The 13,377-nt window shown below is 48.9% G+C and overlaps 2 protein-coding genes across 4 annotated transcripts in view; one reads left to right on the top strand and one right to left on the bottom strand.

Annotated features, from left to right (window-relative positions):
- Positions 1–904: 904 nt before the first annotated feature.
- Positions 905–9,998, bottom strand: PTGR3 (prostaglandin reductase 3). 3 transcript variants are annotated; one of them, XM_082479045.1, is made up of 3 exons: positions 9,968–9,998; positions 9,045–9,178; positions 905–2,661 (listed from the first exon to the last, which is right to left on the bottom strand). In XM_082479045.1, exons 2-3 carry the CDS (start codon positions 9,155–9,157, stop codon positions 1,737–1,739), a joined length of 1,038 nt encoding a protein of 345 aa, XP_082335171.1. In that variant the 5' UTR covers positions 9,158–9,178; positions 9,968–9,998; the 3' UTR covers positions 905–1,736. The 3 variants fall into 3 exon arrangements, with proteins under 3 accessions (XP_082335171.1, XP_082335170.1, XP_082335169.1); XM_082479044.1 differs by lacking the exon at positions 9,968–9,998 and adding an exon at positions 9,561–9,660; XM_082479043.1 differs by lacking the exon at positions 9,968–9,998 and having other exon boundaries at positions 9,045–9,685.
- A 3,039-nt stretch (positions 9,999–13,037) lies between these two features.
- The window catches only part of TSHZ1 (teashirt zinc finger homeobox 1), a gene marked incomplete at its 5' end in the record, with an annotated part of 52,880 nt that continues 52,540 nt past the window's right edge, over positions 13,038–13,377 (top strand). Inside the window, one exon of the mRNA XM_082479640.1 lies at positions 13,038–13,077. Coding sequence (XP_082335766.1) covers positions 13,038–13,077 — 40 coding nt within the window. The remainder of the gene's footprint in view (positions 13,078–13,377) is intronic.

Raw genomic sequence — 13,377 nt, 5'->3', positions numbered from 1 at the left:
ACTAAAATCATAGTGGTTTGATGCTCGGCTTCAGTAAAATAGAAAGGGGAACAAAGACTCAAGCCATTCTGCCTTTCCCCAAAATCCCCTTAAGTGGGACTAAACCCAGGAGTCTGACATGGCCCAAAAAAGAGACAGTTCTTTATTGCACACAATTCTGTAGGATGTTAATGACATGTGCATTAAAAAAATAGAATAAGAATGTGCTAAATCGAAGTTAAAAATACTTTTTCTATTGTCTGAACTACTAAATAAAATATAAAGTTTTTCCTACATGTTACTGTTAAAAATGTCATATACAGTCAGTCTTGAATAATGCCCAAAAATTAAGTTTACCCTAGATTTTTTCCTTCAACCCTTAGACATTATCAGTCTATCATTACATTTATTATTAGGTGTATGATTTTAGGAAATTTCCCTCTCTCCAACTGCATATGAATGTATATAATTTAAAAAGATGTGGCAAAATCGGCCTTTAAGATCTTAACCGTTTGCTATGGAAAAAAGATGTAGAGCAAGCATACTTTAAAGTATTTTATTGTTCTGGAAAATATTACACTTGTAGCTGGAATTCCCACCGTATGTCCCGTTACTAATATCTATTACGTGAGGAAGAATTTTCAAAACTTTACAAAACCTTTTAACTGCACCCACTAGATAATCTATGGCTGAGCGTTAGTTTGTGTATGAGGTACTGTGTCCGTAGATTTAAAACGGTCTTGCTGTTTGTAAAAGGGCTTCTGCAGAAGCAATATTTGGTAAAAGTAGAAGTAGCAGCCTGATTCTGGGAAGTCCCATCAAGTATCATCGGTCAAAGAACTCTACAACACAGAGATTACCTACAAAGGAGCTAGTCAGCGAGAACTATCAATATGAATAAATGCCACAAACATTTAAATAGCTTTTTTAACTTTATTAAATTGTCAAAACACATACAGGACCTGAACGCACGCGAACATGGCTCAAAACCCCATTCCAGTAATCTTGTAATACTGACTAAAGGGGAGACCAGACAGTAAAAGGTAACAGTAGCAAATGAAAAGGGAAAAAAATTAGATTATGTTGCAACTCGTAGTTAAAGATTTAAAAGAAAATTGCACAGTTGTTTATAGTTACGAAACACATAATTAAAAAAAGTCAAGTTGCTTTCCTTAATATTACTGACATGTCAGAATTGGAGGATAAATTTTCCCTGTGTAACCAGTCAAGGAATATTACTATGATCCATGATGCAACTGACTTATGATTATCGTGTTTGTGACAAAAAATCAAGAGCATATTTTTTTCCAGAAACTTCAAGAGATTAATAGAGCAACCATAAGATACGACTCTTTACTTAGTCTTGTTCTAACAATTTTATTTTTAAATCATGGAATCAAAATCGCTGGAAGATTATATTTTTTTTTCTGAACTGAACTATATATAAAGTCTTATCAAACCAGTCTGACAGACTAAATCTGCCTCTGCATCAAGACTTATTCTGTCAAGAACAATGTTCTTGTCTCACACTAGCCTGAGCGACAGGATCTAACACAGGCCCATTAAGTCCGTGCTACAGCCACCAATTTAAGTACTTTTAAGAAAAGAAAAAAAAAACACAAAACTTTTTATTAACACCTTAATGCTGGTTTTTAATATAATATCCACTACTAAGCTTAAAAAAGAAATTGTTTCTAGTAATTCTGAGGCATAAAGTGCCCATTTTCTCTCTTCTGATTTATATCATTGTTCTGTTTTTACAGCTTACTGTTGACAGAGTGAGGTAATTCAACCACAATTTTTCCAATGTTTTTTCCCATGTACATGTAATCTACAGCACGGAATACAGACTCCAAGCCAGTGAACTTGCCCTCCGGAGACATGTCTCCGAAGTCCACCTCACAAACCAGGTCTCCTCTTTCATACATCTTGAGCAAGTGCTTCAGAGCCATTTTGTATTCGGAAAGGTAATGGTTCAAGAAGAAACCCCGGATGCTGGCAGACTTCTTCAACAGTTTTGCTGGCAGTAACTCTGCTTTAATGGGCTGGAGGCCAGTAGGGTTTTGGTAGCCAGCAATAAACCCAATAACTATCAGGCGCCCTTTGGTAGCCAAGGAGTTAAGCGCCAAGTCAAACATCTTTCCCCCAACAGATTCATACACTACATCCACACCTTCGGGGTAGTCCTTCCTAAGAACAGATTCAACATTTTCAGTTTTGTAGTTGATCGTACGGTCACAGCCAATGGATTTCAGAAAACCACCCTTTTCATCACTGGAGCAGGTTCCAATTACATGGCATTTCGCCTTCTTTGCAAGCTGCACAGCGAACTGGCCCGTTCCTCCAGCCGCTGCTGTCACCAGAACCTTCTTGCCTTCAGATAGCTCTCCCAGCTCTTTCAAACTGATGTATGCGGTAGCGCCACTTACCATTAAAGTAAGAAACTCGGGTTTCACAGAGGGCAGAGGAACTGCTTGTTTGGCAGGCACAACTGTGTATTCGGCAAAGGAACCTGCTTTCACGTAGGCCACGGCTTGACCCACTGTATAATCAGCACTAGCACTGAGTCCTAACGCTACCACATCACCGACACCTTCAAAACCTATATCAAATGGGGGTTTAACTGATGCGTCATATCGACCAGCTGAGTAGTTTATGTCAGATGCATTAATGCCGACAAATCTAGAAGAAAACAAAAATGTATTAACGAGATTTATTCCTTACCAAGTCTTCGTCGTATGAGAAACCTTCAATTTAAATTTGTGGGATGAGACTTTTTCTCATTATTGGTATATTTTGAATAATGAGTACACTCCAGAGACTACTTCCATCAAGACTTTTGTAGTTTACGTTCTGTTACTCTAGAAAGAAAGATAAATTTGCTAAAAGAAAAAAAAAAAGACAAAACAAAAAAAAAAAACAAAACAAAAAAAAAACCAAAAAGCAACTTATATTTTCCTCAGGTCCATTTGACCAAATGACCAAACTAAGCAAACTAAAAATAATTTTGTAAAAGATTAAAGGATAAAAATTAATTGACTACTTTATACAAGATGTGAAAACACAGAAGAATAAAACGTGCAAAGCGGTAAATATGTTGATTCTGGCAACAAATTTACATTTTTGAATATAATAATACTGTTAATGACTAACGATCATATTAACTATCGATGTCATTTGCAAGGTCATGTTACTGTAGGCAAGTACTTTTTAATTGATGGAGTCACTACAGCAAATTTGCCTTTTGATGTAGCTAATGTCAACGTTAAAATATTTTTCTTTATATAAATTACTTGCAACACATCAAAACAACCTTGCACAGAAGGACTAAAATTATAAGACTGAGTATCAAGTCCTACTGACCTCTAACAGGTGAAAATGGATGCCAATTATTTTTTTTTTTTTTAGAAAAAGATAGAGACATTCTCACAACTTGATTAAGTACTAGGAGATAACGCCTAAAAGAATGTTACGATCTAGCTTAAACACAAAGAATATTTTAGTAACACTTTCTATTTTAAAAACCATAACAATATGCCTATGCAGGCAAGGGAAGAGAGACTGGGGAAGATCCTGTTAACTGGAAGACGTGAAAAAGAAACACACCCAACAGAAAACACCAGGACTGTTACTACATGTGAAAGTGACAACCTGAAAGGTGTCCTTGATACCATGCAAAAGCTGCAGAAGTATGCAAACAGCGCACTTTTAACCGCTGCAGTTAGCAATAGGCTCAAGTCATATGTGAGTGTAGTTTTAAATGGCTTGCACACAGAGCAAGGAGAACTAAAACCGCTTTGCTCGGTTTGATATCCTTCATTCTTTATAGCATGGGGAGCCTCGAACTTTCACCAACGTAATGTGTTATATATAAAAAGACACGTACGCATAAACATATCCATGCATAAAATAGGTGAAAGTGACCGTCGCTCTTTTTAATTCTGCCTTTAACTCACTGCTCAGCCGCCACAAAAAATGCCCACGTCTTGTTCGTAGGTACAAAAATTCCCCTATTATCCTCCTTTAAGCTAACTCCCATACAATACTGCTAAAAGATGTGTAAAAATTGGTAGCGGAGCAGCAGCTTCCGAGGCAAACCGTGTCCCCCGGGCGCCAGGGCGAAGGGCTCGGAGCACGGAGGCGAGACGTGCCGGCGCTGCACCAGCCCTCCTGCTTTTACACCCCAAATTCTGCGGAAGGGAGCTGAGGGGGGACAGAGGCCGGCGGGGAGCCGTGCTCGCCCCCGCTCCGGTCTCATCCTTTCGCCCAATCGGGGAGGGGGGGCTCTCGGTAGCCGTCGGGCCAGCTCACTCTGTCCCCGCACCAGCCCCCGGCCCCAACCCGAAAGGCAGGTCCTGGCTCCCCGCTGGGCTGAGACGTCCTCCTCACGCTACCGGCGCCCATCTGCTTTCGCAGGGTGCGGAGCAGCCGTGCCCTTGGCTGGGGCAGCGCACCCTAAAGAAAGGGAGAGGGGGGCAGAGCACTGGTAATAGTAACAAGCCCCCGTCTCCCTCCCTCTAGGAGTTTCCCCCTTCTCAGCGCTGCACCGCAGCGGGGGGAGAGCACAAAGGCAGGTAAATAACCGGCTGAGGACAAAAAAAAAAAAAAAAAAACAACTTTGCGTGCGGAGAAGGGGCTGAGCGGTGCAGCGGGCCGGGCGGAGGGCTCCGGCACACGCACCGGTGCTTTTGTTCTGGAGGCGGAGAGGATGCAAACCCTTCCCCGCCCGGGCTGCACCGCAACTTGTCCGTGCGGCTGCGAGGGCCCGCGGCGCACAGGTTGCTGCCGCCCGGCCGCCTCCGCGCCGCGCCGGGCCAAGGTGCGGGGGCTTTCCGCGGGGCTGGGGCAGCCGGCGAGGGATGTCCGGGCTACCGGACGCCGTCCCTAATCGCGAACGGGCGGAGCTCTGCGGCGGGAGAGGGGCCGGCGGGCCAGGGCAGCCCTGCCCGCCGCTGCCCGCTCCGCGCTGGCGGGGACTGGGGCGGACAAAGCCGTGTGCGCTGTCCCGCTGTGCGGGGGGCTCGTCCCCGCCGCCCACCCCCCTGCACACACACACACACACACACACACACGCGCGCGTGTGTGCATGCACAGGGACACGCGTACACACGCACCCGCTCCCTCTCCGTCTCTGCGGGGCTGCTGGGCCACGGGAAATGGTTCTCCCTGGGCTCCTGGGCTCATCATTATTAATCAATACAGCCTGCGTCCAGGTCCCCTCTCCCCCCCCCCCCCCCCCCCCCTTATTTTTTAAAACTCCCTTTTTATTGTGTGCAAACTCAAAACTCCTGTTAGCATCGTACGGGCGCTCTCTCGCTCTCTTTTTTTTTAAGTTTCTTTAGTCTCTTAGATTTCTCGCACATTAAAATGATCGTACGCAGCGTGTGGATTAAAACATATTGTCTAATTTGCCCTGTCATTCCAGCTGACATAAGGGAGGTGGTAGGACGTGCCCGCCGTTTCTTAGATTATTTTGCTTTTAAAAGTAGGAATAAGTTCGATTTACAAGCTGAAGATGAGTTTAATAACTTCTGAGATTGAGAAAAGGAGAGCATGGAAGTAACAATTACTTGGGGTTCTGGTGGATTTTAGGACCTTCCAGATCTTTTATACTGTCTTGTTTTACTTTCTTACTTAAAATGTATTACTTAATCTAGCAGTTTCTAATCGAGGCTTGCTTCTTCAACATTTCAAGACATAAACCTGAAGGGGGAAAAAAAGCTAGAGACTGGCTTTTCCCAAAATAATTACGCACATTGAGTCACCCGTTTTATTTGTACTCAGCAGTGTTGAACCCCCTCGTATTGTTTGTTACAGAGAACAGGAGGACACCGCCGAGGGGAGGAAATGCTGCTTTTCGTACCACAACAAAGCGTGAGACACTGAAAACCAGCACCGCAGCCTTAAACACAGACAAAACAAAGTCATCCAAACCAGTACTATGCAAGGAAAACATTATTTAGACCAAACACTCAGCAGGAATAGCCTTCCACTTTTCCCACTGAGATCCATTAGTCCCTTGGTTCAAAAACTTTCTCAACCCATCTTACTCCCTTTTCTGTAAACTTTTCCCCCATCTTCCCGCCCAATAGTAAATCGTTACAGGTATTTTGGAAACGAAATGTGTCACTTCCTCCAGAAAATCTCAAAAAATCCTCCAACAACTTTAAGAAGGACCAAATCTTCATAGCCTTTGGGTCCTTATCCTGCAATAAAACAGAGAAACGTCCCCCGCCCCCAAACAGGACAAACGGACACACGAAGCTTAAATGGCTTCGTCAAGGACTTTTTATTCACCTTTTCCCTTCCTCCTCCTCTCCCACACAGAATCGAAGTAAAAAAAAAATTGCTTTAAATCGATTTTTAATTTTGAAGATTTTCTGAATAAAGGGTGGATTATTTTTTCTTTATTAAAAAGTAGAAATGAGGGTTGCTGGCTTAGTTCTCTAAAGGAGAAGAAAGTTCCCCCTAACTGCATCTTATTTTAAAATATCTATCCATACAGGAACTCAGCACATTTTAATTTCCCATTCCTCTAAATCCAAAAGCAGATTTTATTGTGGTGGATGAGAATTGTTTTGCATAAAAAGCTCAAAGCAATTAATACTATTCATGGGCGTGACTGGGACTAAAATGAACAAATCCGCAAATGCACTCTTGGAACTCAAGTCCTTTATTGTTTTGGTTTCAATTGTACGTTTCTACCTATTAGAAAATGTATAGTTGTATTTAGGACTTGTTTTTTTAAAAAAAACTAAATAAAGCCAGGGAGTCATCCTTTTGGGATGGGAAAATGCTTCCCTAGAGTGACAAGAGAGGGGGAAACATTCAGAACTGGCTTCCTGCTGCAGCTCGCATGAAGAGAATGTTTTTCAGTAACGTGATCCCATGTCTTCTGTGATATTCCCCAGAAAATAATAATAAATAAAGAGGAAATGCCACAGAACCCCAAATAATACAAAACGTATAAACTCTAAATCTAGACTTCATCACTCATCTCTCCCTTCCCTCCGTCCCCACTCGTATGTGTGTGTCTGTACAAGAACACGTGTGCAATAGGCTGATGTGTTAAAACCCAGTAATTGCCTGCCTGAATCTGTGGACCAGCTCCTGCTTTTAGTCTGGTACAAGCTCTGTGCCTCAGCCCTTTTACCATAAGGTGTGCATGTCCCCCTAGCACCCAGGGAGCCCACCCAGCAAAGGGAGGGAGAGAGGGAGAAAGGAAGAGTTACACTGGAAGCCGTATAAAAAAAGAGAATAAATTTTAAAAATTCACGGGGGGGGGGGGGGGGGGGGGGGGGAGAGTGTGCGTGTATGTGTGTGTGAGAAAGACTCCAAGTGCGTGCGTTGGGGGGAGGGGATTTGAGAAACAAGGATGTCGCTCTGCCTTGCATTACCGAGTAAGAGACCCGCTACTTCTATCTCAAGTCTTTCGACCTCTTCCACGAAAAGGAATTTAACTCCAGCCCGATGGCTATTTCATGGTCGTTAGTGGATGCAGCAACACAATGTTTTAGACTTTGAGGTTTGGAGGGAATTTTGGTCTCAGGAATCCTAGTGGGAGATGTCAGCATCGGATTAAAGTGCCACAGAAGCTTTCCCGTCAGCTCCTGGAGGACTGCCTGTTCTTTCTCCCTACCCCTTCTTTACTATGTATTTACGTGTTACATATGGACACATGCTAGAGATTACACAGATTACACATACACACACACATAGTCACACACTGTCTCCTAAACCTGTTTGTCTCGGTGCTCCGTCACTGTTCTCAAGCCAATAGTGGCCTTTTAACATTTTAGGTTCTCTGCCCACGGAGAGCATGGCAAACTATGTGTTACTACGATTTCCTTGTTTGACAAGAACCTGAGTTCTGCTCTCTTCTCTGCTCCGAAGTTCCCAGAGTTTCAGCTTCCCCTCGTGGGCAGAGAAACCTCTGAACTTTAAAAGGCTCACTTTTAGCTTAAGGAACGGCAACGCCTAGGAAGGAGCCACCGAGAACAAACAGGTTTATGGAGACAGTGTGGGGGGGGGGGGGGGGGGGGGCACGTTTTGTCCTCAGTCTTCATTTCATGGCGAGCTGGTCACCGCGCCGGACGCGCAGCCGTAGCGCCGGCGCAGGATTTACGGCGTATTATGTTAGGCAAAATGTCACCTCCTCACTCTCCTCCCGACCCGGCTCCGCTCTAAAAGCCGCCAACAACTGCGGGCTCCAGTCCTGCCGGGCGAGGCCGAGGACAGCCGGGCCGGGCCGGGCCGCAGCCTTGGGCCGCCTTGGGCCGCCCTGCCCCCTCCCCTTTCCTCCCCTCCCCTTCCCTGCCCGCCGCCCGCTTTTGGCGCGCAGAGGCGGGGGTGGTGCCGTGGCGGCCGGGGCTGGCAGGGCGGCGGGCCCCGGCCCTCTGCCTCCCCGGTGAGTCACGGCAGGCGGAGGGTTAGCGGCGGGCGGGCCACGCCGGGGGGGGAAGGGAGAGGAGGGAAAAGGCGTGCGGGGCAGCGGGGTCGCACAGAGGAGAGCGGCTGGCTGGGGCTCGCACGCACATCACGACGTCGGGGACACACGGGTATAGGTTAGCGTCCCCGAGAGAGTCGTGTGGGTACGACTGGGGACATGCTCCCGCCCCGGGGGCTACGTGCGCGTAACGAGCCCGGGGAGGGACTCGCAAGCGCTTCCCGGCGTCTCACTCCCTCCTCGGCGCTCGCTGAACGTAAAACTTGCCTCTTCCCCGCCTTGACACGGGGGGGGCTTGAGGTGTTTCTCCTCCTTCGGGCAGGCGTACGCTAGGAGCAGCGCAACCCCCCCACCCACACACACCCCCACCCGCCAGAGAACGAGGAGGAGGAGGAAGCGTCACCCCCGCGCACGTGGATGGGGCCACCGGACTGTAGCACCAGCCGTTCAACAACAACAACAACAACCACCAACAATAAAATTAAATTAACAGTCGCCAGATGGCAGCTGGTACAACTTTGGAGCCGGTCTCCAAAGTGAGGGGAGTATGTGTGAGGGAGCAGGCCACAAGGTGCGACAAGTCGCCGGGGCCGGGGTCGGGGCGCGGGCGAGCGCTCACCTGTTCCTGACAAGGAGGTCTCCATCTCCCGGCAGTGGCACGGGCGAGTCCTGCCGCAGGGTGACCGCTTCCCTGAAGTTTTGGCTCAGCTTGGTCACCACCAGCTTCTTCATGGAGCTGGGGATGGACGAGCCCTGGAAATCCAGAAAGTGACGGGAATAGGACATGTCCAGGATGGGCCGCGGCCGGTTGCCACCGAAGTAGGACCAGGCGGGACCCGCCGCGGCACAGGAGGGCTGCTGCTGCCGCCGCCACCACCACCAGCACCGCGGTGCCCGGGAGCTCAGCGAAGCGACGCTTTTTGCGCTAAAACTCATGCCCTACGCCTCGGTTCTCTTCTCCCCCCCTCCCCCGCCCCCCGTTCGGGAGAGCTCCAGCTGGGGGTTACTGCAGGCAGCTCGCAAGGTCCCACCGCCACCGAGCCGGCAGTAGAAGCTCTCCCCGCACGCAGCTATTTGTGTATGTAAATAAGAGCCCTTGCGCGGGCAAGCCGCCGCCTGCCTCCGACCTCCCCACCCGGCCAGCCCCTGCGCCACACGGAAATGCCGCCAGAGGAGCAGCGGCAAGATGGTCCCCGGCAGTCGGTCGTCTTCTGCCGCCGCTAGCGTTACCGAGGAGCAACGCCGGCCCTCTCCGGCGGCCGCCCGCCCCGCAAGCCCGCCGCTGGCAGCGGCTGCGCCCGGCTGTGCCTGACCCGCCTCACCACACACACACACGCACGCACACACGCACTGCCGGCCCCTGCCTGCCCCCGCCGCCGCGCCTCAGGACGGCAGCCGGGGTCGTGCTCTGTCTGTCAGGGAGGCCGGTGGTACGGAAGGCCGGATTTGCTCCTAAAGGTTGCTTTTAATTTGCACGCTGCCTCTGACTAAGGGATTTAAGAAACAGGAGAGAGAGAACGAAAACCGCCTCAGATTCCTTACCCCCCACCCCCGTTCTTTAGTTCACAAAAAGAGGTTATCTTTCTACCAAAAAAAAAAAAAAAAGTAGGAAGAAAGCACGATAAATAATCAGATCAATAAGGTTAGAGAAGTGGAGAGAAGTTGCAGCTAATCTTCTCGTGTTGTTATTAGCCGCCGCCGCGGAGCCGCTTGCCGGCGGGCGGAGGCTCCGCCCCTTCCGTGCGAAACGTTCACTTCCTCGCAAGGTGGTACGAATCAACCCCGAGCCGTTAGCTGCCGCGCGCGGGCGCGGCGCGGGGGCCGGGGCTGGGGCGCGCGCGGCGGCGGTTGCGGCCGTTGAGGGCGGCTGAGGCGCGGGCTGTCAGGCGCGGCGCCTGAGGGGATTTAAAGAAGCGAAGCTCTTCTCGCCGCTGGCAGAACTGTGCGGGGTGCCCGCGGTGGGCGGCACCCCTCCGGCGAGGAGGGGACGGTTAACGGGCTGCTGTCAGGCTGTGTGGGGCGCTGGGGTTTCCCCCGCTCCCCGTTACTGTCAGAAAAACGTTTTTGTTTTTGTTTTCCTTAGAAAAAGAACAACCCGAGATTTCTCGCTGTAGAATACGTTTGGAAGAGGGAACCTGCGCAGGAAACCAACTGGGTCAGGGGACCAAAGTAAATGTTGTGATAGAGCCGCCAATCCCAACTTGGTACAACTGCGGGGAGGGAGGGAGGGAGGGAATGTAATAGAGATGTTGCACCGATGTCGGAGGAGCCCACGTGTAATTCCTAGAATTAACTCCATCCTACCAGGATAAACAGCTCGTCGCTTAATTGTGCGGTATTAAAAGAAAAAAAAAATAAAAATCCCCTTCTGCCCGAAAGAGATCAAAATTGCAGTTCCGAATGTTTTCCTTCAGGAATCAGCTGGGTGGTTTTTATTTGCTTTCTTGACTTAAAAAAGAAAGGGAAGAACCCTTCTGTTCTTGCAGTTAACATTATATAAATCCCCAGACACATACTGTGCAAAATCTATTAGCAGCATGTTTCATATGCTGCAGTTCTTGCTCTGCAATCTGTTGGTATTTTAAAGTAAGGGTGAACTGTAATCTCCCACAAATCATTTTTAATTCAATGCCGGTTAGACGTGTGCCACGGCGAGGTATCATCTGCTTTTTTTTTTTTAAGTTTTGCTGGAACAAGAGCTCTGCTGAAGTTAAATCAGCACATGCGTCTTGCACAGCACTTTAGCAAGTGGATTATAATAACAACCCCCTCAACGCGTGTCTCACATGAGGAATCTTTTATGCCGCGCTGTATTAAGACTTCTTTTTTTGTCATATTGTTTAGCTCTGGGAAGGGGGGGGGGGAGAAAAAAAAAAGAAAACAAAGCAATTAAAAAGATTGACAGGTATGGGTTTGTGTGAGACCTATTTGTAATTGTCAGGGTGACGTGGGCAAGAGGAGGAGGAGTAACAAACTGAAGCAGGAAAAGCAGCTCGATGTGTCTGTCTATCAGTTGAGACTGTCTGAGAGCCCTGGGATCCGAATGTGTGTTATATTTCAGTGAAAAGAGAAGAGAGGGAGAGTGGATCTCTTTCTCTCCCAGGAGTTTAGGGGGGGGACAGTTCACGTTAATCTCTCCCACTCAGTGAATGTCTTTTCTTCCTCCCCCCCCTCCCTCTTTGCACACACTCTCCGGGGTTTTTCTTGGTTTCGGCAAATTTTTGTGTGTGTTGTTTTTTCTTTTTTTTTTTTTTTTTCTTCTTCTTCTGTTGCAGATCAAGATCAGCCAAAAAAAATAATCCATGATAAAAAAAAATGTGTTTGCATTATATTTAGTATGAGAAGAAGCTTCGATTTGTGGAGGAAAAAAAAGGGAGAGCAAGAGAGAAAAGTAGTCCTCTCCGGTGGTGACACTGTTTGATCTGTGACTGTTTGGAAGGTGGAGGAGTGACTGACATTTCCCATCCGGTGTATATGTATGTATGGGGGCTTTACTCCTTTTTATTATTTGCTTTCTTGCTCTTAGACTAAGTGCTGGGAGGAGAAGGAGAGACTGGATCGACCTCGTTTTTTGCACAATGAACAAACTATTATCAACGCAATAATAATAATAACAATAATAAAAAAACAAACAAACAAAATAAACCCAACAACAACAGCAACAACAACACACAAATCCACGAGCCTGAAACAAGCCAGCCAGCGAGCGAGCGAGAAAGTTGCGCTTTGAGACTCTTTGATCTCGGAGAAAGCCTGAGAGGGGGGGAGTGACTGAATTTACCGTCTCATCGCCGCCGCTTGCTCGGCTCTCCAGCGCGAAGAAGGAGGAGAAGAAGACGAAGAAGTGATTAAGGAAAGGAGGGGGAGAAGGGGAGAGAGGAAAAGGAGGAGGAAAAAAAAAAAAAAGGAACGAAAGAATGATAATGGATTTGGGCTACAGATTGAACTGATCAAATCTTATTTATTTTGCACATCTCCACTGGCATCTTCCCTGCTGCTGCTGCTGCCGAGAGGACTGAAGAGCTTTGTCTTATAAGGAACTTAAAAGAGAAAGAGAGAGAGAGAGTGTGTGTGTGAGAGAGAGAGGGAGGAAAATTAACCTTGTAAATGAAAACATTTCCTAAGCAAGTTTTTGGAGTGGCGGCGGAAATTGGCATCCCTGTCACCAGCCCGTGGCTTGCCTCATCCCACACCCCGCCGTCCCCCCCGCCCCGCGCACCCCGCTCGCCGCGCCGGGAGCTGACCCGGGGGGGGGACCCGGACCGGGCGAGCGGAGAACCCGACCAAACTTTTTCTCCTTCCTCCCCCCCCTCCTCCTTCCTCCTCCTCTCCCTCTCTCCCATTCCTCCCCACCCTCCCTCTCGCTCTTCCTAGGCGGAATTAGAAGTTGAATCCGCTTTCTTTTCTCCTTCCTCCCCCTCCCTCCCTCCTTCCCTCCTTCTTCCCCCCCCCCCCCCCCCCCCCATTTTATTATTTTTTTTATTTGTGTGTGTGTGCGCGGCTGTGTGCGTGTGTGTTTGTTTCTGCATGAAAAGAGGGGGATCGGAAGAGGAGTCCTGCGCGGAAACTCTGCGGCGGCGGCGGGCGGCGAGGCGGCGGCGGCGGCGGCAGCATGCCGCGGAGAAAGCAGCAGGCACCCCGGCGCTCGGCAGGTAACACCCTCCGCCTCCCCGCGCCGGCCCTCGCTGCCGGCGGAGGGGTGCCGCGGGCACGGCAGGGGAGGGGTTAACCCGCCGGGAAGCATTGCCGCGGGGGGAGCGGTTTCTCCAGCCCCGCTGCAGATTTAAACACCCCGGTGGCTGCCTCCGGGGGTTGGGGGTTCAGGGCGGGAGGGGGAGCGGCGGCGGCGGAACGGGGTGGTGGGGGGGAGCAGCACCTTAGTGGGGAAGAGACAGGGGCTGTAGTTTGTACTTCTTTGTACGCGGGAGCTGGAGGGATCGGCGTAGTTCCTG

Source organism: Vanellus vanellus (assembly GCF_965231255.1).
Source record: "Vanellus vanellus genome assembly, chromosome: 2".
Classification (NCBI taxonomy): domain Eukaryota; kingdom Metazoa; phylum Chordata; class Aves; order Charadriiformes; family Charadriidae; genus Vanellus; species Vanellus vanellus.
The sequence above is the reverse complement of the archived record's forward strand: the minus strand, read 5'-3'. Positions and strand labels throughout refer to the sequence as shown.

What these genes read in the sequence shown, in the direction of transcription:
- PTGR3 (XM_082479043.1), bottom strand. Translation starts at nt 9,361, where the DNA reads ATGAGTTTTAGCGCAAAAAGCGTCGCTTCGCTGAGCTCCCGGGCACCG. An exon ending in GACCTCCTTGTCAGGAACAG is followed by an intron (nt 2,662 to 9,044) that starts GTGAGCGCTCGC and finishes GTTTTCTTCTAG; the next exon opens with ATTTGTCGGCATTAATGCAT.